The sequence below is a fragment of the Oryctolagus cuniculus genome, chromosome 15, assembly GCF_964237555.1.
Source record: "Oryctolagus cuniculus chromosome 15, mOryCun1.1, whole genome shotgun sequence".
Lineage (NCBI taxonomy): Eukaryota > Metazoa > Chordata > Mammalia > Lagomorpha > Leporidae > Oryctolagus > Oryctolagus cuniculus.
In genome coordinates, this window is record NC_091446.1 from 68,876,726 (window position 1) to 68,901,410 (window position 24,685).

A 24,685-nucleotide genomic window follows, 5' to 3' on the forward strand; every position below is an offset into this window, starting at 1 on the left:
TGCTGGCTACTGAGCGGGCAGGGGAAGCCAGCAGGGGCTGCTCCTCCACACCTGCTGACGACTTCCTGGCCAAGCTGCCCCCCGTGCCCACCCGCAGGCTGATGTCTGAGGTCTCCGTGGTCCCCCAGGCCGGAGCAGCGACACTAAGACATGGTGAGGTCATTTCTGCCGCACCATGGGCTCTCACGCGTGTCCTTGCAAGCACCTGGATCTCAGGGTTGCTGGGAGGTCCGGTTGAGATGAACCACGAGGCCGGCGCCGCGGCTCACTAGGCTAATCCTCCGCCTTGCAGCACCGGCACACCAGGTTCTAGTCCCAGTCAGGGTGCCGGACTCTGTCCCGGTTGCCCCTCTTCCAGGCCAGCCCTCTACTATGGCCCGGGAGTGCAGTGGAGGATGGCCCAAGTCCTTGGGCCCTGCACCCACATGGGAGACCAGGAGAAGCACCTGGCTCCTGGCTTCAGATCAGCACAATGCGCCGGCCGCAGCAGCCATTGGAGGGTGAACCAACGGCAAAGGAAGACCTTTCTCTCTTTCTCTCTGTCTCTCTCTCACTGTCCACTCTGCCTGTCAAAAAAAAAAAAAAAAAAGAGATGAACCACGAACACTTTCCAGGCACACACAGTAAGAGCTGGATAAACGCTGGCTATGGCCACCATGATGCTGCACGACGGCCATCGTGGCCCAGCTTCCTGCCATGCATCCCACTCCCACTCAGCTAGTGCCCGGTTACCCAGGATCCCTTTGGAGCGGCTAGGCCTCACCAGACCACAGCTCAAGCCTTGGCCTCTCCCTCCAGAACCTGTGCCCAGAGCACCAGCAGTGCACAGCAGCAGCCCCGCCCCAGCAGGCTGCCTGTGATGGGCAAGACGCTTCCCCTCAGCCTGGCCTTGGCCCATGCATCCTGCCCACCACCCTACACCCCCAGAGTACCCCCACGAGACCACCACCGTCATCTTCAGGCATGACAGCAAAGGGGCATTAGCTTATCAACTCCACACGCCACAGCCTTCCGGGCTCCCTGTGGCTCAGCACGGGAAAGTCACCCGGTCCCACCCCAACATTCAAAGAAGGAGACAAGTGCTTACTGCGCATCTGACTGCACGCCCAGTTCCCTGCCACGTACTCATGTGCCTCACATCACCAACACAAACTCCTTTTCAAGCTGCCCCATTGCCTGCGTCATACGGGGGACACAGCCAAGGCTCCCGGATAGCCGGCGACCTGCGGGAGCCACGCGGCCCAGAAGCAAGGGAAACACACACGGAGGCCAGCACAGCATGGGCACTCCTTCCTCCCTCGGCTCAGCTCCTCCAACCCTTCCCAGCCAGGCCACCTTCCATTCACCCCCGTGTCCACAGCCACCCAGCAGGCCTGGCTCTTCCCGCCTCACCCATGGGCTCCTGCTCCCCCTGCCCGGAAGGCGTCTCCCTGGCACCTGACGGACTTCAACCCAGCCCTCAAAGCCCGGCTCTGAAGCTACCTCCCTCAGCAGGCTGGCCCTCAGCTCACGCTCCCTTCCTTGGATGGGCCCGGCACATCAGGGCCCAGCTCACTGCCGTGGGCTCCTCGTGTGGGCCGTTCACTCGCTGACACCGCCACAGCACGGCTGTGTGAATACGCCAAGGAGCACACCCCAGGAGACAGAGGGCAGGCAGAGCAGGCGTGAGCAGCCGTCCAGAGCAGCCCCGCGGCTTGCACCTGCCAGACAGCGCCTCCTCGGCTGCCTGCCCCTGGGCGACTCACCTGGCCTCCCCAGCCCAGTGCAAGGAAGCAGCACGCCCCACAGAGCGAGGCCTTGGCCTCCAGGACAGAGGCTGTGCAGCTACGAGCGGCAGCACCAGAGGCATCCTGGGGCGTCCTCTGCGTCCTCCCCACGTTGGCTGAGTGGCGCCCCCACACCACCTGACACCCTCAAACCTAGGCACCAGCCGAGGCACACAGACAGCTCCTCTGCCGACCTGGAGAGATGCCAGGGCCTGGGTGGGCCCGGGCCAACAGCTGGCTCCCTAGGGAGGGGCAGGACGAGGAGTTCTCTGTCCTGACCCACTTCTCCGGACGTTCGCCCCAAAGCCAGCTGTGAGGGCCGTCTCCCCTGGGGACACTGGTAAGACACATGCCAGACAGCACTCGGGCTCAGCAGAGCCACCACGAAGCCCCCACTTCCGTCTGAGGAAAGAGGCCCGCACAGCCGCATCTCCCAGCTATGGTCTCCTGGCCTGGCTGTCCCCGGACCCGGCCTCAAGTGGCGGCGCTGCCTCAGGTGCGAGGGAACAGGTGTGGCCTGTCTGCGTCCCTTCCCGGGCAGGTGCAGACACCATGTGCCACTTCCCAAAGGCCTCTGTGCAAACGACCTCCTGGGGACCCGACCCCAGAGTCGCCTTCTAGAAGCTGCCCAGGGGGTTCTGAAGGAGCCATGCGAAGAGCACACCTTGAGAAACCCGGCAGCGACTCAGGATCAGCACGGGGCAGCCGGGCAACTTGTATGCACAGCCTCAGCCACGTCCACACCTCTGATGCCCACAGCACCCCTGGCCCGGTCTCAGTGTGAAGAGACAAAGAGGTGGACAGAGACCTGTGAATGCAGGGCTGCACTGCGGTGCCCTTTGTACAGGAAGACGGGACAGCTCTGATCTCTGGTCAAGGGGAACTGGGGACATTAATCTTGACAGGGCACTCATTAAAAACAACCCCCTGGGGGCTGGCACTGTAGCACAGCAGGTTAAGCCAGGACCTACAGCACCAGCATCCCATATGGGCACTGGCTTGAGTCCCGGCTGCTCCACTTCCAATCCGACACCCTGCTAATGCACCTGGGAAAAGCAGAGGAAAATGGCACACGTGCTCGGGCCCCTGTACCCATGTGGGAGACCTGGAAGAAGCTCCTGGCTCCTGGTTTTGGCCTGGCCTAGCCGCAGTAGTTGTAGCCATTTGGGCAGTGAACCAGCAGATGGAAGATTGATCGATCGATCGATTGATCTCTCTCTCTCTCTCTGTAACTCTGCATTTCAAAAAAATAAATAAGTCTTTTTAAAAAAAAAAAAAGACCACCTTTTTACTCTCTAAATCTATTTATTTTTCTTATCTGTTGGAAAGGCAGAGACAGAGACAGACAGGGGGTAGAGAGAGATCTCATCCACGGGTTCACTGATCAGAGCTGTCCCGTCTTCCTATACAAATGCCTGCAACAGCCAGAGCTGGGCCAGGCTGAAGCCAGGAGCCAGGAGCTCAATCTCATTCTCCCATGAGTGGCCGGGACCCAAGCCTTCCACCACCACTGCTGCCTCCCGGGATGCACAGTAGCAGGAAGCTGGAATCAAGCACAGGGCAAGCACTCAAACCCAGGCAACTCCAGGATGGGATTTGGGTGTCCCACGCCGCGTCTCAGCTGCTACCCCAAAGAGCCACCTCCCTTTTCATGCTATGATCAAAAAAAGAGAGAGAGAAAGCCTCCAGTGGCTATCTCTGGTTAATAACGTTACCTACAACTGCTGCTCTGTTTTGTCCCCAGCGTTTTCTAAATGCTCTACAATAACTTGGTTAATCGCATACAGGCTGAGGGTCCCTACTCTGAAAACCCACAATCCAGTAAGGTGCAAAATCCAGAAGCTGCAGAGCCCCGACCCGACGCTCAGAGGGTCTTGGGTTTAGGAGGCTGCAGATTCTGGATTTGCAGAGCAGGGATGCTTCACGGGTAGGGTCTACACCGATGTCCCGGAATCTGGAACACTTCTGGTCTCCTGTGTTTCTTGTGAGGGACACTCACCCTATTGTAATATTTTGTTTCGTTTGCTTTGAATTGCCAGCCCCAAATCTAAAGCCCGAAGCCCAGCTCAGTTAGAGCTGCAAGGGCCGCAGGTGGCGGGGACGAGGAACTGGTGGAGGCACCCCCCGCCGCTCCACCAGCAGGAGCGCGCTGTCTCCCCGAAAGAACGCTGCTCCTGATGCCACATGGGATTTCCCCTTCCTAAAGCAAATTTTGCCTCCTGTGTCCCCGTCCTACGTGTCCCATGACCTGCAGTCCACAGCACAAGGAACTGAGCACGTGTTTTCCTAACTGACTGCCTGGAGGGGTGACCACCCAGAATTTCCACTAGGGCCAGGGTAAGACTATGCATCACTGACGCACATGCGCACTACGGGCGGGTATTTGGCCTCGCGGTTAAGGTGCCTGGGTTTGGGGCAGGCGTTCAGCCCGGCAGGCTTAGCTGCCACTTGGGATGCCCGTGTCACATGTCAGAGTGCCTGGTTCAAGTCCTGGCTACTCCACTTCCCATCCTAGGAGGCAGGAGACAATGGCTCAAGTGCTTGGGCCACATGCCAGACCCAAATAGAGTTCTTGGCTCCTGACTTCAGCTTGGCTCAACCCTAGCTATTACAGGCATCTGGGAGTGAACCAGCAGATGGAAGATTCTCTCTCTCTCTCTTGCTCGCTCTCTCGCTCTCACTCTGTCGTGCTGCCTTTAAAGTAGATAAAAATCCAGAGACATTCAGGACAATAATAAAAGAGCATTCTCGGCCTGGGGACGAGCTCTGGCTCCTAACTCCACCTCCTAATGTCCTGGGAGGCAGCAGCAGCGACAGCTCAGACAACTGGATCTTAGCCATCGCACGCGGGAGACCTGGATCGAGTTCCGAGCTCCAGGCTTCAGCCCCAGTTGTTGTGAGCATTTGGAGAGTGAACCACCAGACAGACGCTCACTCTTCCACCTGTTCATCTCTATCTCTTCCTCTGTCTGCCTCTCAAGTAAATTAAAAAAAAAAAAAAGTAAAAGTAAACTAATCGAAGGCCAGGTCACCTGTTGCTCCTGCAATCACCTAGATCATTAAAATCATCCATGTCCCTAGTGTGCCACCTGTGCCATGAACCACGCTGCCCACCCCCAGCCTTTCTCAGCCTCTGACAGCGCGGATAACCCTACTGAGGCCACGCTGAGGTTGCCAGCTCTGCCCAGACACACAGACGCCACGGTGCCAGGAGCCGAGTGACAGCCGAGGGCCCTGCCTCAAAGATAGCAGCGTGTCTTCTCCGCTCCCTCTCGTGTTTCCTTTTACTTCTCATTTCCCTTCCTGCGCCCATGGGCGCCCCTCCTCTTCTGTCTGTCTGCTCCTTTCTGCTCGTGCAACCCAGGGCACTGTTTCTGCATTCATTTACATACCAGCTCTGCCTTACCCATCTCGCCGCATTTTTTACCTTCCCCTGAGCACCGCTGGGCTTCAAGACACATCACGGTCGCACTGGCGGCCTGCCCTGCTCTCCACCCTCTACACCCCTCCTGCGGCACTGCCGTGAGCATCCTGGACCTTCCCCGCGGGCCCTGCAGAAACAGGAGCTGGTGGCTCAGGACAGCCGTGCAGCAGGGGTGGCACACCCACCTGCCACCAACAGTTTCCAGCTTCCAGTTCCCATCAGTCTAAGAGGTAGAAAGGGATCCTGCGCCTTCCTGAGTGGAAGGCCGCCTGAACCACACCTGCCAGGGGAGAGACGAGAAAAGCACCCGTCACAGGAGTGAAACGGAGACAACTGCTCATTAATAAGTCTCCATCACGGGACCTCACCGCCTGGAGTCGCCACGCACTGGCCCACAACATGCTGTCCATGCCCCCTGCTGCTGCTGGCTGAGGCTCCCCACAGGAGGCTGGCTGTCCAGAGGTGGGCAGCAGTGACGCAAGCCCCCTCCGATCTTGCCACCCTCTCGTCTGCAGTCCTGTGGTCCTGTGACCTATGCCACATGGCACTCACCGCGTGATCCGACAGCACCTGAAGCCGTGTGCTCGCTGAGTCCCAGCAAGGGTAAGCTATTCTCAAGGTTGCTAAACATTTACCCTAAGTCTCTACGCACAGCTCATCACAGACCAGGAACCGAGAGTCTGCAAACCAGCCTAGGGCTGTAGACCACACCCTGAGTGTGGGATTGTGTGGGAAACAAATGACCATGGCCCAGGAAATAAAGACCACAGCCCGTGCGCACACGGGCTCATGGTGCCAGGCCCTGCCCTGCACACTTCCCATCGGCAGCTCATTTAATCCTCGCTCGCAATACAAAGCCGTCTCACTGACTCCACTGCACGGATGAGGAAACAAACAAAGGCAGAGAATGAAAGTGACTTGTCCAGGGTCACCCTCGGGCAGAGCCATGATTTAGGCCCAGTACCTTGGCTCTGATCCGCCCCCCTAAACTGATCCCCAAGTCACCTGGCCTCCGCCCCCACCAGGTCCTCATTTTTAGATCACTACCTCTCAAGGGCTGCTGGTACGATGGAACGAGAAAACAGATCATGTGCTATGCAATGCCGATGCCTAGCATGTGCACACCTGTCACCTGCATGTGTGCCATCGACCTGCAACACACACCGACCCGGCACTGCCTGCATGCGTGTGCCGTCTACCTGCATCACGCACCTGCCTGGCACTCCAGTGACGCCTAGCGTGTGCACATGTCACTACCTACATGTGTGTGCCATCTACCTGCAACACGCACCTGCCTGGCACTCCAGTGACGCCTAGCGTGTGCACATACCACTACCTACATGTGTGTGCCGTCTACCTGCAACACGCACCTGCCTGGCACTCCAGTGACGCCTAGCGTGTGCACATGTCACTACCTACATGTGTGTGCCATCTACCTGCAGCACGCACCTGCCTGGCACTCCAATGATGCTGAGCGTGTTCACATGACACTACCTACATGTGTGTGCCATCTACCTGCAACACACTCCTGCCTGGCACTCCAATGACGCCAAGTGTGTGCACATGCCACTACCTACATGTGTGTGCCATCTACGTGTTGGCACTCCAATGACGCCTAGCGTGTGCACATGTCACTACCTACATGTGTGTGCCATCTACCTGCAGCACGCACCTGCCTGGCACTCCAGTGACGCCTAGCGTGTTCACATGCCACTGCCTACATGTGTGTGCCATCTACCTGCAACACGTGCCTGCCTGGCACTCCAATGACGCCTAGCGTGTGCACATGCCACTGCATGGTGTATGTGTGCCATCGACCTGCAACACGCGCCTGCCTGGCACTCCAGCTCCAGAAGGGAGGCGGCATCACAGATCCCGTGGAAGACAAGAGGACACCAGGCCTGGAGAGGCTAGGTGAGGTGGCCATGGGGACACCAACGGAGAGCATGGTCACCCATGACTTCACTCCTCGGCCACTCCCTGCACCCCACAGAGAAGCCCACTGCAGGGACTGCATCTCCAACTCCCCAGAGGCCTCACTCTCTCATCTCCAGCATCTCAGCTTTCGCTCTCAGACTCCCAACAGGAAAAAGCCAGCTTTGCAAACCCACCAACAACTCACACAAGCCCACCCACACCTGGGAGAGCCAGCTAGCCTGTACTCTGACCCACTCACCGCTGGCCACGGGGCCCTCTTCACATGACACAGCCCGCCCCTGAGCCCGCTCCTCCTTCCAGGCCCAGGGAGCAGGGCTGGAAGCAGCAGCCAGGCCTGCCCCGTCTTGCACGGGCGGCAGCCAGAGGCTCTCCCAGCGCCTGCTCAGCGAATGCGGGAGCAAGGCTGCCATCAAGCCTCCAGCAGCAGCCTGCCCCTCCCAGCCCTGTGCATCCCCCGCTCACCGGACATCCTCCTTCCTTGGGTGCCCCAAGTCTGGGCAGCAACATCTGTCCCGCTCCATCTACACTGCCACCATTCACAATGTAACAGACTCAGGGCGCCTTGAGTCAGCCAGGCAGAGGACCTCCCAGAATAGACGGGGCCATCGCAAAGGAAAACTTCCAGCAATCCCGACGACATGCGCCCCAGCCAAGAGAACAAACCCAGGCCAAGGGTGCAGCACTGGTCTGCAGTGTCCCCCAGGGACCACAGCACCGTTCTCATCTTTGTGTGCTCGGCACTTGTGCAGAGCCTACAGGAGCAGGGCCAAGGCAGCAAGTTGCAGGGACAGACATGGATCCAAAACCTGGGTCTGAATCTGCCCAGGGTCCACACCCAGACGCGGGCACCAGGGCCAGCCCCGCAGGGTTGAGGGAGAAGCCTCCACATGCAGGAGGCTGAGGGCAAACAGGAGGTCAGGGCAGCTGGTTGCTGGCTTGCTCCTTCTCCCGGGGCCCACAGTACTGGGGGAGCAGGGCACAGTGAGACACACACAGGGGGTTTGCAGCTCTGGCAGGAATGAGTGGAAAACACACCGGCATGCAGACACTCAGCACCCCGAGCAGTGCCGCCACGGCTCTGCGGCTTTGTCAGAAGAAGGACCCAGAACCGGCAAGTTTTGGTTTTGTTTACTTTCTTGCCCATTTCCTGGATCCAATTCCCACTGAGGTTGGCCATCAGGGTGCGTCCCAACTCAGCGCCCAGGGACCTTTATCCTCTTATCTTTATCAAAGGCTCTGTCCAGAGGCTGGGGCCTCTCCCTGCCCAAGCTCTGTCCTGTGACTAAGCACTGAGCAGGCACGGCCTCAGCACCCTGAGGTTTTGCTGCATCATAAGTGAAGGCGACACGGAGGTCCTGCCAATGGCAGACCCACTGTGACTCAGCACTAGACGTAGACGTGCCGGCCCCATCACGAGACAGGTGCCCAGAAGGAATGACTCTGTGATACAACGGCCTAGGACACCACAATCTCAGCATGGACTTTCATGGGGCGGGGTGGGGGCGGGGAGCACACGCGGTCTCTACAAGGACACCCACAAGGACCCCGAAGCTTGCCCGGCCCCGCAGAGAAGCTGCCGGGCTCCCCTTACGAGATCACGCAAGTATTAAGTGCACGGGCTCGTAACAGGTTGTGTTCGACGATCAGGAACGGGAGGGCAGTCCGTGCACAGGGAGCCCTGTTATCTGCCCACCCTCGTGGTAAAGGCTGGTGGCAGTTAAGGCAGGCCCACGTCAGGACAAACCAGCACCCACACGGAGACTCCCCAGCCAGCCGCCTCCAGTCTGGGAAGAGGCCTGGATCCCACAGGAGGCTCAGCCAGTCACCTGTGTCTCTGGACCACTGCTTCTCATTTGTAAAACATGGAGTATGGGCAAAGAGGTCTCTAAGATCCTGTCCAGCCACAGGGCTCACACACAGCAAGTAAGAAATGCAAGCCGGAAAGAAAGGTCTAGCCAGAGATGAGGGAAAGGGGGAGGGAGGGAGAGGGGGAAGGAGGGGAGGAGGAGGGAAAGGAGGGGGCAGGAGATGGAGGGGGAAGAGGGAGAGAGAGACAGGAATGGGGGAGGGGGAAGGCAGGGAAGGGGGAGAAAGGGAAGAGGAGCGGGGAGAGGGAGAGAGAAGCAGGGAGAGGGAGAGACAAGGAGAAGAAGAGGGAGAGGGGAGAGAGGGAGAAAAGAGAGAAAGAGAGAATTATTTGGAGTGAAAACAGAAGCTACCGTGACGCTAAAAAGGTCACTATTTTCTTAAAGAATTAAGGTATCCTAAGTACACTTCTTACACTGCAATACAGAAATACACACAGTTCCTTTCCCTTTGTTTCATCTTCTTACTCAACACTGGCTCAGGGGGGCAGGCACTGGGGTGCAGCAGGTTAAGCTGTGGCCTTCGATGCCAGCACGCCAGTTTGAGTCCCAGCTGCCCTGCTTCTGATCCAGCTCCCTGCTCATGTGCCAGGGAAGGCAGCAGACAATGGCCCAAGTACTTGGGTCCCTGCACCCAGGAGGAAGACGCAGATGGAGCTCCCGGCTCCTGGCTCTAGCCTGCCCCTGCTCTGGTTTTTGTAGGTAAGTGGATTCAGGGAGACTCAGGGCTGCCCGAGAGCCAGTTCACATCCATAAAATCCCTGGGCAGATAACACAGCCTGGTTGGAGACAGCCACCAGGGTTCAGTCACGGCTGACCCGACCCGGGCCACAGTGCACTGCTGCTTCCCACGCAGGAGGCGCCAGAGACCCCACAGCAGGTGTCCTATTAGGGGGCTGAATTATTTACCAATTGCAAATGGTCCTCTTATGCAGTGCAGGGTAAGGTTAAAAAAAAGAGAGAGAGAGAGAGAGTATTTTTCAGAAACAGGTACCGAGTGACGGACTAATCGGGCTTCACACCACGCCTCCCCACATCTCCATCCTGGGTAGCAGACAGGGTTTTTTTATTGGGCACGCTGTGGTCACATGTCCTTTGGAGACATGGACACCTAGCAGAAGGCAGGTGGAGACGGGGTGCCGGAGGGCACACAGGGTCCAGCCGTGCCCGGTAGCCTCGCCGACCCGGGGGTGGGGTGGGGTGGGGACGGGCTCCCCAGGAGCCTCTCTCTCCCACAGCTGCAAACAGAAGGTCCAGGCCGAGGATCTCCAGGCCGTGTTCTGCGGAACCCTGCCGAGGGGCCTCACCGGAGTCCCAGGGAAAGGGGGCCGCACTCTGGACTCCCAGTCACCACGGGACCCCTTGTGCCTCTCTTACACCGCTCATTTCACCTGCAAGTCTCTTTACCTTGAACAAGGAGCCCGCAGCCAGAACTAACAAGCCACACGGACACGGGCCCTTCACCCGCTGTTTCACAAGTGTCTGCAGGGGCCCTGTGAGGGAAACTGAGGCTGGACCCATCCAGTCCCTGCGCATGGCACACTCAGGAGGCCACCCAGCACACACCACCCCACAGGCAGGTGGCACCAAACATCGTAAGAGTTCTTCCTGCCGGCACTGCAGCTCACTAGGCTAATCCTCCGCCTTGTGGTGCCGGCACACTGGGTTCTAGTCCCGGTTGGGGCGCTGGATTCTGTCCCGGTTGCCCCTCTTCCAGGCCAGCTCTCTGCTGTGGCCAGGGAGTGCAGTGGAGGATGGCCCAAGTGCTTGGGCCCTGCACCCCATGGGAGACCAGGAGAAGTACCTGGCTCCTGCCATCGGATCAGCGCGGTGTGCCGGCCGCGGCGGCCATTGGGGGGTGAACCAACGGCAAAGGAAGACCTTTCTCTCTGTCTCTCTCTCTCTCTCACTGTCCACTCTGCCTGTCAAAAAAAAAAAAAAAAAAAAAAAAAAAGAGTTCTTTCTGAAACAACCTAGGCCAGGGGAACTGCCTGCGATTACGAAACTATCAACAAAACGCAGCCAGCAGCCCTTGTTAAATCTTGATTTGAACAAACCACCCGTGAAAGGACCTTTCTGAGACAAGGAAAACTGAACGTCAACTGGGTACTGGATTACATTAAGATATTATTGTTAATATTGCTGTTTTGTTCAGGCCTTATCTCCTAGGAACACATCCTTTAGTAAGTATGGATGAAGTGAGGCATGCGATTTGTTTTTGGTTTTTTTTTGTTTTTTTTGTTTTTTTTTTTTTTTTGACAGGCAGAGTGGACAGTGAGAGAGAGAGACAGAGAGAAAGGTCTTCCTTTGCCGTTGGTTCACCCTCCAATGGCCGCCGCGGCCGGTGTGCTGCAGCGGGCGCACTGCGCTGATCCGATGGCAGGAGACAGGTGCTTCTCCTGGTCTCCCATGGGGTGCAGGGCCCAAGCACCTGGGCCATCCTCCACTGCACTCCCTGCCCACAGCAGAGAGCTGGCCTGGAAGAGGGGCAACCGGAACAGAATCCGGCGCCCGACTGGGACTAGAACCCGGGGTGCCGGCGCCACAAGGCGGAGGATTAGCCTAGTGAGCCGTGGCACCGGCCGCGCTTTGTTTTTAAATACCACAAGGGCCAGCGCTGGGGCACAGCAGGTTAAGCTGTCACCTGCGACGCCAGCATCCCGTACTGGAGTACAGGTTCAGGGCCTAGCTGCCCTAGTCCCAATCCAGCTCCCTGCTAATGCATCTGGGAAAGCAGCAGGAGATGGCCCAAGTACTTGGATCCCTAGATAGAATCCCAGGCTCCTGACTTTGGTCTGGCCTGGCCCCAGCTGTTGGGCCATCTGGGGAGTGAACCAGCAGATGGAATATTACTTTCTCTTTGTCTCTCCTGTCACTCTGCCTTTCAAATAAATAAATATATCTTTTAAAAAAAAAAAAAAAGAAGCAGAGTTACAGAGAAGCAAAGGCAGAGGCAGAGGCAGAGAGAGAGAGAGAGAGAGAGAGGTCTTCCATCTGCTGGTTCACTCCCCAAATGGCCGCAACAGCCAGAGCTAGGCCGATCTGAAGCCAGGAGCTTCTTCCGGGTCTCCCAGGCAGGTGCAGGGGCCTAAGGACTTCGCCCATCTTCTACTGCTTTCCCAGGCCACAACAGAGAGCTGGATTGGAAGTGGAACAGCCGAGACTCAAACCAGCGCCCAATGGGATGCCAACACTGCTGGCAGCGGCTTTGCTCGCTACACTGCAGGGCCAGCCCCCAGTAAATAAACCTTAAAACATAAAATATCACAGCAAGCAAAAAGTTGTTGCAGAGGTAGGTGAAGGCTGCATGGGTGTTCCTTGCATTTTCCTGTCTCTTTATACATGTCTTTGAAAGACTGATGAGGGAAAGTTCAAAAGGAAGGAGGAGAGCGAGGAAGAGAGGTGTTTTTGTGTTTTTTTTTTTTTTTTTTTTTTAATTTTACAGGTAGAGTTATAGACAGTGAGAGACAGAGAGAAAGGTCTTCCTTCCGTTGGTTCACTCCCCAAATGACTGCCATGGCTATGCCAATCGGAAGCCAGGAGTCAGGTGCTTCCTCCTGGTCTCCCATGCGGGTGCAGGGCCCAAGCACTTAGGCCATCCTCCACCGCCTTCCCGGCTGGAAGAAGAGCAACCGGGAATAGAAGCTGGCACCCATATGGGATGCCAGCTCCGCAGGTGGAGGATTAACCAAGTGAGCCACGGCGCTGGCCCTGAGAGGTCTTTTCTTAAGAGCTCCACTCTGCCTCCCAGCCTCTCCTGTCTTTCAGCTCACGTTCAGTTCTCTGGGGTCAAAGAGAATCAGGCCTCCATTTGCCCTGTGTCTGTGTGAAAATGGGCATCTTGTAAAACCCCCAGATAAAATTTCCCCAAGGTCCTTTCTAGGCCAAACTCCTCGGAGGTCACGGGGACACCTTCCTTGAGCTGTGGACTCCAGGAGGCAGGTGCTTGGCCTGGTGGCTAAGACACCCACATCAGAGTACCTGGGTTCAAGTCCCAGCTCTGGTTCTAGTTTCCTGCTAGTGCAGGCCTGGGAGGCAGCAGGAACCAGGTCCCTGCCCACCATGTGGGAGACTTGGAATGTGTTCCCAGCAACCTTACTGGCCATTGTGGGTATCTGGGGAGTAGACCGGTGGGCAGGAGCTCTCTGCCTCTCCAACTAGAGCGACAACAATGTAGGCTTCAGGACCAAAGCAGTGCGACACAGTAGCGTGGGCCTCCTCATCCGTGGCCGCTGCAGCTCCCTCCCTCGGGCAGCTGTGGCACTATCCCCAAGTGCTGCCCGTGCCTGTGACACCGCCTGACCACACGCACAGGCTGAGGGCTGGCTCTGCACTCGGGGGCCCTGTCTTCCTGTAAGGCACCTCCATCCTCGCCACAGCCCAAGGAGGAAAAACACGGGTACGCGTCAGCCCTGCCTCCACGGATTGGGACAAGAGCGCTCAGGAGGTGATGAGACTTGCTGAAATCACCCAGTGTGGGGTGGGAGAGCCAAGATTTGAAACCCTGGTTGCAGGTGTTCCCGAGAGTGGGCTGGTGACACTCAGCTGTCTCTAGCCCCCGGGCCTTGCCCCCCTCCCCCACTCCAAGCCCATCAACTATGTGCAGGCAACCTGGGTCATTCACCCGAGTCACCCGTCCTACCAGAAGTAACACATATTCCCAGGGCAGAGACCATCCTCCCCGCTCCCCAGTCCAGGACATGCCCAGTGCTGAGCCCGTGCCGTCTCCAGACCTACAGCAGACAAACGGCCGGGGACCCCAGAAACCCAGCGCACTCAGGCCCAGAGAAAAGCATGAGAGACTGAACCACCTCCAAGGATAATGACCAGGAAACCAGGCTTCATCTCCGCCGAGTTCCATCGGGAGAGGGGAGGACTAGAGGCCGAGCAAGAACAAAGCATCTGAAAAACAACCACTCTTGGCTCCCGAGAATCACAAGCACTCTCCCGGCTGGTATCAGAACCTCAAGTTCAAGGCCTTGGTGCCACAGGGAGAGCACCCGGGGAAATGCACATAACAGTAAACAGGGCCGGGACCTCGGCTCAAGAGGCTAATCCTCCACCTAGTGGCGCTGGCACACCGGGTTCTAGTCCCGGTCGGGGCGCCGGATTCTGTCCCAGTTGCCCCTCTTCCAGGCCAGCTCTCTGCTGTGGTCCGGGAGTGCAGTGGAGGATGGCCCAAGTGCTTGGGCCCTGCACCCCATGGGAGACCAGGAGAAGTCCTGGCTCCTGCCATCGGATCAGCGCGGTGTGCCAGCCGCAGCGGCCATTAGGGGGTGAACCAATGGTAAAGGAAGGACCTTTCTCTCTGTCTCTCTCTCTCACTGTCCACTCTGCCTGTCAAAAAAATAAACAGTAAACAGTATCCACTGCCGCTCCAGGTCCCTGTGGCAGAGCCAAAGCTTCCGCAGGGGCCACTCCTCAGAACACGGATGTTGCAAGCCACTCCATGAAAAAAAAAAAAAAAAAAAAAAGATGTGTGGTCAAATCCACCAGGGAACCACTACTCTGGTGAACTCTCACAAGGCCAACAATGCAAGAGCTGCTCAGAGCAGCATGGCCCAAACCCATGTGACCGCAGGGGCCGCTTGGCAAGCAACGCCACTGACATCCCCGCAAAGCAGGGTTCAGAGGATGTGTCCCTGGGAAACGCAGACCTCGGCCTCTTACAAAGAAAAATCACCATGGCCTGGTTACCCTGCGCGCAAGTCTGAGAGACCAAACCAACCCCGCACGGGAGGAGGAGGAGGAAGAAGTGTCTACAAGGTAGAAATAACTCACATACTTCAGGGTCTTTGGGGATGAAGATATTAACACGGACAATGTGTGAACACCCCGTTAGCGGCCAGGCAGGAATGCTGCCGGGATTGCCTGGCTAACTCCTGGCCCAAAAGTCGCACAGGTGACCGCTGGAACCACACTGCTTCCTCTAAGTCCACAGGAACAAGCCTGAGACTTTCAAAAGGTATTTGGAGAGAAACACACACACACACGCACGCACGCACACACGCACACGCACTTTTTAGAAGACAAATGGAAAGAAAATGTTGGAACCAGGACTCCCAGCCAGGCCACTCATCCTAGCACAAGGTGCCACGGACAGCACGGACTTTATGAATCAAAACTCAGTCCAGCAGTTCCTCAAAAAGTTACACCCAAGAACTACTATGTGATCCAGCCATCCAATTTCTAGGTATCAACCCCAAAGAAGTGAAACCAGGAAAGACAGTCACCCAGCCATGCCCGTGGCAGCATCCCGCAGCAGCAAGATGGTGGCAGCCACGCAAGCTCCCAGCAGCAGATGAATGGGGAAATGAGACGTGGCATGTACGCAGAGCAGGGCATTACTACCTTTCAGAAACCAAACTCTGGCAACTGCTCTGAGACGCACGAACCCTAAGGACGTTATGCTAAGAGAATAAGGTAGTCACAAAAGAGAGAAATACCGTATCGACTTCCACTTACAAAAGGAGCCTAAAGAACCCACATCCCGCATCAGAGTGCCTGATTTGAACCCTGCTTCCTCCACTTCCAATCCAGCTTCCTGCTAACGCACACCCTGGGATGGCTTGGGTAACTGGGTTCCCTCTCAGGCTCGTGGCTCCAGCCCCAGTCATCACGGGAATCTGGGGAAGGAACCCACGCATGGGAGCGCTCCCTCTCTTTCTGTCTCTCTGCCTCTCAAATAAACAAATGGTTAAAATAGCAGAATTTGGGGGCTGGTGCCATGGTGCAGGTTAATCCTCCACCTGTGGCGCTGGCATCCCATGTGGGTGCCAGTTCTAGTCCTGGCTGCTCCTTTTCCGATCCAGCTCTCTGCTATGGCCTGGGAAAGCAGTAGAAGATGGCCCAAGTGCTTGGGCCCCTGCCCGCTTGGGAGACCTGGAAGAAGCTCCTGGCTCCTGGCTTCAGATCGGCGCAGCTACGGCCATTGTGGCCATCTGGGGAGTGAACCAGCAGATGGAAAACCTCTCTCTGTGTCTCTTCCTCTCACTTTCTGTAACTCTACCTCTCAAATAAATAAAAATAAAATCTTTAAAAAAAAATAGAATTTTATGCTACGTATATTTTGCCATAATTAGTGTTCACACGGTAAATGGAATATTATATACACTTTACCATGATTCTTTTAAAACAGCTAAGGGGTTACGAACTGAACATCAGGTCAAGAGTCAACCTGTAACAACTCACAAAGGATTTAAGCGGGCCGATCCCCAATCAGGGAGCATCTCTATTTAGTTCAAAATGCCTCTGTTGCACTGTGGTGGGGCCGTGTCTCGAAGGGAGCAGAGACAGGCAAGCTGCCCTGGGCGCCCAGCAAAAAGGGACCCCGTTTCCTGCAGCTCGGCCCCATTCAAAATTCCTCTCGGTGAGCACCGCTCCTGCTCTGGGACTGCTGCTTCTGCAGCTCACACCTTCCAGGATGACAGCCCCTCCCCCTCGGGCCTGCAGGACACGCACGCAGGGGGCTTGCAGTGGAGTGGGACAGAAAACTGGGACAAAATATTTTTCCTACTCCGCTTATTGTTCAGGAAATGAAAAGCCAGAGTACCAAAAACGACTCGACGCTAGTATTAAATCGGATGAGCGGTAATGGGGGTGTGAAGCCGTGAGGGGAGCCAGCAAGCTGGTCCAAGTCCATCACCGCCCTGCTCCGCACCAAATGCCACCCGGGAAGCGCTCAGAAGGCCTGCACCACCCCAGGCAGCGCCCCACCTCCGAGCAGGCTCAGCCAAGGTCAGGGTGTTGCACTGAGCAGCGGATCCCAGCCAGCGCTCTTTCGGATCCAGCGCTCTTTCGAGGACACCAAGCTGACATTCAAATTCCAAGTATGGAAAGGGAAAGACTCCAATTCTCCAAGAGGCAATACGGGCGCTCCACATGGCTGCTGGCAGCCAGCCCCACGCTGCCAGCACCTGACGGGCGACCTTGGGGACGTCAGACACCAATGTCACACCGCCTGCTCCACCACAGCCGCACTGTGGGTGGTGACGTCTGGGGGTGCGCATCTGGGGCTCCCTCGCGCCTTCTTCCTCTCTCACAGCCTCCTGCCACTGTGAAGTCACCACTCAGGAATCCAGAGGATCTGCATGGGGATGCCCCATTCACTCTACACACAGCTGACTGCTCATCCATTCAACAAAAAGCTACTCAACACCTCGCCTGAGCTACTCCGCCCAAGAGGGACATCCTCTGCTCCTGACGACCCACAGCCCCAGGAGGAGCACCCTGACACCTGCTCAGCCTGCTCTCCAGGGCGCTCTCCCAGGAGCCTGGCTCTCCCTGGAAGCTGTCTCCGGCCTCCTGCGGCCTCTGTTCTTGTGCTGTGCTGTCCCCACGGTGACGGAAGGTTCCTCCTGTCTTCTTACCACTGACTGTCAAACAGCTTCATGAAGCAGCCGGCACTGGAATTACCCTGTGCAGTAGGAGATGAGCTCAGACAGGCTAACTGTCCCGCTCCAGGGACGGGTCCCCAACCACAGCCTTCCCCTCCCCCTCCCCCACCGGGCAGCTCCGAGGAAGGGCCAGTCGTACTCCTCCAGCCCTGGCCAGACACAGGACCTGGCCAGGCCAGTCACAGCCCTTCCGGGAGGTTTTGCTGCCTTTCCTCTCTGGTGAGCAGCTGTGAACATGAAGCCCAGAGGGGCCTGAGGCCACCTTCCAGGCCCATGGGAAAAGCCCATAGCACGCAGGCGGTCACCCTCCCCTGTGCATCCCCAGGCTGGGGAACACTAAAAACCAATGGATCCCTCTCTCCTGCATAAGATGCTTTGGGCTAACTTTGCTATCACTTGCAAAAAGGTGCCCCAAACACACACACACAAACACACACAGATGAATAAAATCCCTTCACTGAGAAACCTGTCACGTTAAGCCGCTGCCTGTGACCCGACTCCCTACAGCAAGCGCCACCTGGAGCCCCGCTGCTCTGCTTCCAGCGCCCTGCTAAAGCGCCTGGGGAAGCAGCAGAGGATGGCCCAGGTACCTGAGCCCCTGCGGCCAGGCAGGAGACCCGAATGAAGTGTCAGGCTCCTGCCTTTGGCCAGGCCCAGCCAGGGCTGTTGCAGCCATTTGGGGAGTCAACCAGCAGACAAAAGATCTATCTCCTTCTATGTCACTCTGCCTTTCAAATAAATAAATCTTTCTTAAAAACAAAAAACAAACAAACAAAAAACACTTCTTCTCAACCATTACCTTCAGGTTCTTCTGCCACCTCCTGTCAACTGAAACAATTCAAACAACCCCCAGCCCCCTCCCAAACACAAAACTACCACGTCTGGGGCTTCCACTCCTGTCCCAGCCCTTGCTGCCCGGCAGGGCCGAGTGGACAGAGGCCTGGCCAGCACCTGAGGGAGCTGGCAGAGAACAAAGGGCCAGGTAACCTCTACTGAATAATAAATAGCCCACGCAGAGTCTGCAGCCTCCTGCACTGGCGCCACCGGGAAGGCCTGGCAGGGCTGTTCCTGTAAAGCTCAGAACAAGACGCCTCCCGGCTCGAACCCTTGCCAGCGCACAACGCCTCACGCCTGAGTGACGCCATGCCCCTCCCTCAGCCTCTGCGTCACCTTTGGGTTCCCTTCTCCCTTCTACCCAGGGCCCACGCTGATCCCCGGCTCAGCCTGTGCTAGTCTCACTCCTTGCTGTGCCCACTGCCCACGGTGCACCCAGGCTCCCTCGACACGGGCTCCAGGGCCAGGCGCTGTACGGAGCCTGCCTTTCTCGGCTTCTCCAGCACACCCTGCTGGGTCCATTCTCTCCAGTGAGCCGACTGCCACGTTCTGCCGTTTCTGCCTCCCCAGAGAGGCCTGCTGTGAACTGGTATGGGGAGCCCTGCCATTTACGCGGTACTGCAGGCACCGGGGGTGGATGAGAGTATCTGGGGAAGCATGCCATGGTGAGCTTTTAGCAGAGGGGAGCGCTTGCTTGCGTAGCTGTATTACTCACTGACCTGTCTCGTGATGTTGCGCTCTGAGTATCCCATTCCACAAGGCTGCAAGCTACAGGCTGCATCTCTCTGCACCTGAACCCTCCTAGGCCCGGCACAGAGGCAGGTGCGCCAATTCTCCACAAACACATCCTGCCTTCCCAGGGAACAAGGCAGGCCGTGCAGCATGCTGTACCCGGCTTGCAGGTGAAGACACTGAGGCTCACCCCAAGGGGAGAGTTTCCTTGGGCTCCTTTGTATTCTCCAAACAAGGATACAACCAAGAGAAGCACAGGAGCCAGAGAACAGCCACCCCCTCTCAGCCACGAGCTGGGCAAAAGCAGTCACTTCTTCCCTAGAGAGGCACGCATCGGGGACAAGAGAGTGCCACCACCGGCAGGAAATGTCCCGACCCTGCTGGGAAGGCCTCCTCGGGTACAGGGGACACCCCTGACACAGAACCAGGACCACTGTCCTTAGCCTCAACTCCGGCACCTTCTGTCCTGAGACTTTTTTTTTTTTTAAGATTTATTTGAGGGGCTGGCGCTGTAGCATAGCGGGTAAAAACACCATCTGCGATGCTGGCATCCCATATGGGTGCCGGTTCATGTCCTGGCTGCTCCACTTTTTTTAAAGATTTATTTATTTATTTGAAAATCAGAGTTACAGAGACAGGGGGAGAGACAGGAGATCTTCCATCTACTAGTTCACTCTCCAAATGGCAACAACAGACGAGGCTGGAGCCAAGAGCTTTTCCAGATCTCCTACACGGGTAGCAGGAGCCCAAGCACTTGGGTCATCCTCCACTGCTTTTTCTAGGCCATCAGCAGGGAGCTAGATTGGAAGTGGAGCAGCCTGGACACGAACTGGTACCCATATGGGACGCTGGTGTTGCAGGTGGTGGCTTTATCCACTGAGCCACAATGCCAGACCCTTACTTATTTTTTTAAAGGTAGAGTTACAGGGAGAAAGAGAAGCAGAGGCAGAGAGAGAAAAGTCTTCTATTCACTGGTTCACTCCCCAAATGGCCACAATGGCCAGGTCTGGGCCAGATCAAAGCCAAGAGCCAGGAGCTACATCCGGGTCTCCCAGGTGGATGCAGGGGCCCAAGCACTTGGGCCATCTTCTGTTGCTTTCCCAGACGCATTAGCAGGGAGCTGGATCAGAAGCGGAGCAGCCAATACTCCAACCAACACCCATATGGGATGCTGGGTTGCAGGCAGTGGCTTAACCTGCTGTACCGCAGCGCTGGCCCCCGTCCTGTGACTTCTTCCTTAGACCTTACAGACAGGGCCCTGGAACCCAATATAATGAACCCAAAAGACTCCATTCATCACACATTCAGCCACAGAATCAGTGAGACAGGAGAGTAAGAAACCAGAGGGCAGGCATCTGGCCTAGAGGTTAAAATGCTGGTTGGAACACCTGAATCCCGTATCAGAGTGCCTGGGTTCGAGTCCTAGCTGTGCTCCCAATTTCAGTTTCCAGTTAAAGCACACCCTGGGAAGCAGCAGATGATGAAGGCTCAAGTTCTAGGGTCCCTGCCACCCATTTGGAGGACCCAGATTGAGTTCCCAGTTCCCAACTTTGGCCTGGCCCATCCCTGGCTGTCTGGGGAGTAAATCAGCAGATGGGAGTGTGATCTCTTTCTCTCTGTGTCTCTCGAATTAACTAATGACTTAGTAAAAGAACAATAAAGAATAGAAGGTAAGTGCTGAACGGCCCTGCCAAGGGCAGAACAACCATACTGGACGCTTCTTTGTCATCCCTACAGCCCAGGCCTGATTGGAGTGGGTTATAAACGTGGGGGATCTAATTGAGCCCAACCTGCCCAGAGGGCTTGGTCAGCTCACCTGCACAGCCGCACGCAGCCACGAGTTTCCTTCCCTTCCAGCCCCACGTGGAGGGCTGGCAGCGTCTCTGTGTCCATGCCACTGCAGACTCCCAGAGGGCACAGGGGCCCAGGGGTTTGGATGGCACTTTGGACCAGACCACAGAGTGCTGAATCCACCATGAACGCCCCCAGGAGACGGCGTGGCCTCCAACGTAGAGACAGTGACAGAGCGGCCACCCCCTGACGCCAGGGTCCTAGGAGCGCCAGCACTTCCTCTCGGGCTCCATGCTGATGCCAGCCCGGGACCTGGAAGCTGCAGAAGTCGCTGAGGAGTCAAAGGAGGCAGGGCACAGCGCTGGGTCTCTCTGACAGTGGCTGCTCCCGGGTGAGGCCGGGGCCTCCAGCCCTCCGACCACAGCCGCTCTTTCGTGCACAGAGCTTTGCCCCCATGAAAAAGCCCCACGTGCCGCTGCTGACCTGCACACCACATCACTCGCTGCCCCCAGGCTCCAGAACGGCAAATGAACGTTTTTCTTCCTAACATGTTGAATCAAATGAAGTCAACTTCCCCTTGGCAATTATTTTTTTTTTTTTTTTTTGACAGGCAGAGTGGACAGTGAGAGAGAGAGAGAGACAGAGAGAAAGGTCTTCCTTTGCCGTTGGTTCACCCTCCAATGGCCGCCGCTGCAGCCGGCGCACCGCGCTGATCCGATGGCAGGAGCCAGGATCCAGGTGCTTTTCCTGGTCTCCCATGGGGTGCAGGGCCCAAGCACCTGGGCCATCCTCCACTGCACTCCCTGGCCATAGCAGAGAGCTGGCCTGGAAGAGGGGCAACCGGGACAGAATCCGGCGCCCCGACCGGGACTAGAACCTGGTGTGCTGGCGCCGCAAGGTGGAGGATTAGCCTATTGAGCCACGGCGCCGGCAATTATTTGTCTTAAGAATCTCATGACCCTCTGTGAAGCCACGGAACTCTGCAATGTGGCAAAGCTGGGGTCCGACATCACTGCCCCGAGGGATAAAATGCAAAGGGGTCGGGACTCTGCTCCCACAGCTTCAGGGGACACCGAACCCACGGCCATTCATGGGCGGGGGGGGGGGGGGGCTGAGTCTCAGGCATCCAGCAAGAACGCCTGCTCCGCACTCTCACGTCTGTGCTTCCAAGAGACTGCTGGACACGGATCTTGGATAAACTTCCTCCTTCTCAAGTGGATAGATGGAGCAATTAACAAGGGGAAAGAATGGCACTTCCCCCAAGACCCTCCCCTGTCCTCAGACCCCTGGCTACACCAAGAGCCCCTCCTTAGCAGCTTCCAAGGTACTATCCCAGGCCAGGGCGCGGTTCGCCCTCTACTCTGATGGGCCCACAGGTGGGGGGACGGAATGCAAGTTTGAGGGACAGAGATGCACGGGCCGCCGATGAAATCCACAGCTGGGTGACCAGCGTCAGGTCCCTCTGTGTGCGTCGGCTATAAAATCAGTGAGGCCGAGACGGCCATCAGACACGAGAGCTGTTACCAGGAACACCTTATAAAATCATCCCCGTAATGAGAGAAGCTTTTAACAGCCACATAAATGGGTCCTGTCAGCCCTTAGCCCACAAGCTGCTCAGGCAGCACTTCGGCCCTCCTGGCTCATTCTCTTTAACTTTAATGCGTGCGTCTTTATTTACTTTTCCTGTATACATTGGCTCATTCTTAAAACAGGCATGTGATGGCCACTTGCTCGCTCCTGGCTCTGAACATGTTAAAACCCTTGGTCAGAACTCAGAACTCCCGGTGCCCAGGTCTTTCTGAGCATGTTAACCACCCAGACACCAGCTTTCTCTCTGGCCAAGCAGGAGCAGTCACAGCTCGCGGCGTGGCAGCCACAATTAAAGGTGACAGCAGAATGCCTGGTGCCCGACAAATGACCAGTTCTCTGCCCTCCCCAACCTGGTCAGGACAAGCCTCCCCCTCCCTCAGAAGCTCACACACACACACACACCAGTCACCCCCAACACCGAGAACTCAGAAGCGCCAAAAGGTACCACCCAAGGGGACCCGTGGGCAGCTCGGCGTTCTGGGAGGAAGCTCAGCCCCGAGCCGTTTGCTAGGATTTTCCCATGGTGCAATGCAACTTCCCAACTTTTCCCGGCCCACAGTTTGCAAAGAGACCTAGGCAGGCATTGTGCACAACCAACCACAGGTCCGGGCCAGCTAAGGGGCTGAGCCGGGCAGAGGTAAGGGAGCCGGGACGGGCAGCAGCGAGATCGGGGTCCGCTGGTCAAAGGACAGCAGGGGCTCCCAAAGGGCCAGTAACCGGGGAAAAGCCTTGGGAAAGGCACCTGGGAGACGCGGCAGGACGCTGCCGCCTGGCAGTGGGAGGGCGAGGGCCCCTGGCCCGGGAGACGTTGCTCCGGGCTACCGGAGGGCCTGGGGCCCCGGGCGTGAATTCAGGGTCCACGCTGGGCCCCCTGTCCGAACGGGCTAAAGGAGGGGCGGCTCCACCCGCGGCCGCCGCCAGGTGGACCGGGGGCCCCGGCGAGATGCCCCCTCGCGCGCGCCGCAGGCAGAAGGGACGGGGGGCGGACACTCACCCGCGCCCTCGGCGGGCTGCGGCGGCCCCACGACGCCGTTCGGATACAGGATGGGCAGCAGGTGAGGCTGGGTCTTCTCCAGCGCCGCCCGCAGGTCCTGGAAGTGGTCGCGCTCCTTGGCCAGGAGCAGCTTGAGCAGCAGCTCCGCCTTGGCGCCTCCCGCCTCCTCGTCCAGCTGCCGCCGCTCGCCGGGGCTCAGCGCGCCCGCGGCCTCGAGCAGCCCGAGCACGGCTTCCACCTCCGTCATGGCCTGGGCCAGGCTCTGCTGACACTGGGCGAGCAGCTCGCGGCGCTGGGGCTCCATGGTGGCGGCGGCCGCGCCGCGCCGCCCGGCTCCGAGGCCGGCGGGCCCGCGCCTGGGCCGCAGCCCTAGCGCGCCGGGAGCCGCGCCGCGCCGGGGGCCATGGATCGGGGCCGGGCCTGCGCGGGCTGGGGGGCCCGGGGCGGCGGGCGGCGCACGGCGCTCAGCAGCGGCCGCCTCCCGGGCTCCGGAGCGCAGCCATGTTGGCTGCCGCGGCGGCGGGACTGGAAGAGGAGGAGGAGGAGGAGGAGGAGGAGGAGGAGGAGGAGGAGGAGAGGGAGGAGGAGAAGGAGGAGGCGGAGGTGGGGACGGCGGCCGGGGCGCGCCCCGAGGCCGGGCTCCAGCCGGGCATGCCCCCTCCCCCTCCGCCTCCGCCCCCGCGCGCCGCCGGCCCGCGAGAGGAGTCGCCGCCGAGTGTGCCTCGCCGCCCCCCGGGAAAAGCGGCCCGGGACCCGGGCGCTGGCCCCTCGACGACTCTGGCCCGGCTCACCGGGGCCCCGCGGCCGCCGCCCGCTCCGCCAAGGCCCGCGCCCCAGCGCGGGCCCGCCCCTCCGGTCTCCCCTCCCCCTCTCCCCGGCCGTCCCTCCGGGAGGCGGCGACGAGCTAGGGGGTGGGCGAGAGGCAGGGGTCCCGGCCCCTACCCCGGGTTGGCTGCAGCCCCCGAGCTACCGGAGACCCACCTCGTACTGATCATAGTAGAGGGAAGGGAGTGTCCCCTAAACTCAGACGTCTCCAAACTAAGACCCTGTTAATGGGGTCTTTCCCCTAACCCGCATCTGAGAGGAGCTAGTCCCCAATCTACAGATGTTGGGTGCTGGCGGGAGGAGGGGGCAAACAGAGGAGTGGCGGTGGTACCCCCAGGCGCTCTAGACGTCTGGATGGTACCCCCCAGCTGGTAGCCCGTCTCCGAAGGAGGCAAATCAATGGGCTGCCTTGCATCCCCCCCCATGACTGCAAGAGGGACCAGGTCCAGCTCCAAGAAGGCCCCCAGTCCTCAGTCAGTCCCCCATTGCCACCGACTTGAGTGTGGACAAGGCTGCGTACCTCTCTCTGG

The 24,685-nt window shown here is 58.1% G+C and overlaps 1 protein-coding gene across 4 annotated transcripts in view; it reads right to left on the reverse strand.

Annotated features, from left to right (window-relative positions):
• Positions 1-23,900, reverse strand: part of DLG5 (discs large MAGUK scaffold protein 5) — a 105,776-nt gene extending 81,876 nt beyond the window's left edge. For 2 of the 4 annotated variants that reach the window (XM_051823773.2, XM_070057898.1), the window contains exon 1: positions 23,331-23,740. In XM_051823773.2, the coding sequence (XP_051679733.2) occupies positions 23,331-23,634 (304 nt within the window). In that variant the 5' untranslated portion in view covers positions 23,635-23,740. Of the gene's footprint in view, positions 1-5,742; positions 5,837-23,330 lie in introns of those variants that run through there. The other 2 variants (XM_051823772.2, XM_070057900.1) reach the window with 2 other exon arrangements.
• Between the last annotated feature and the right edge of the window lie 785 nt (positions 23,901-24,685).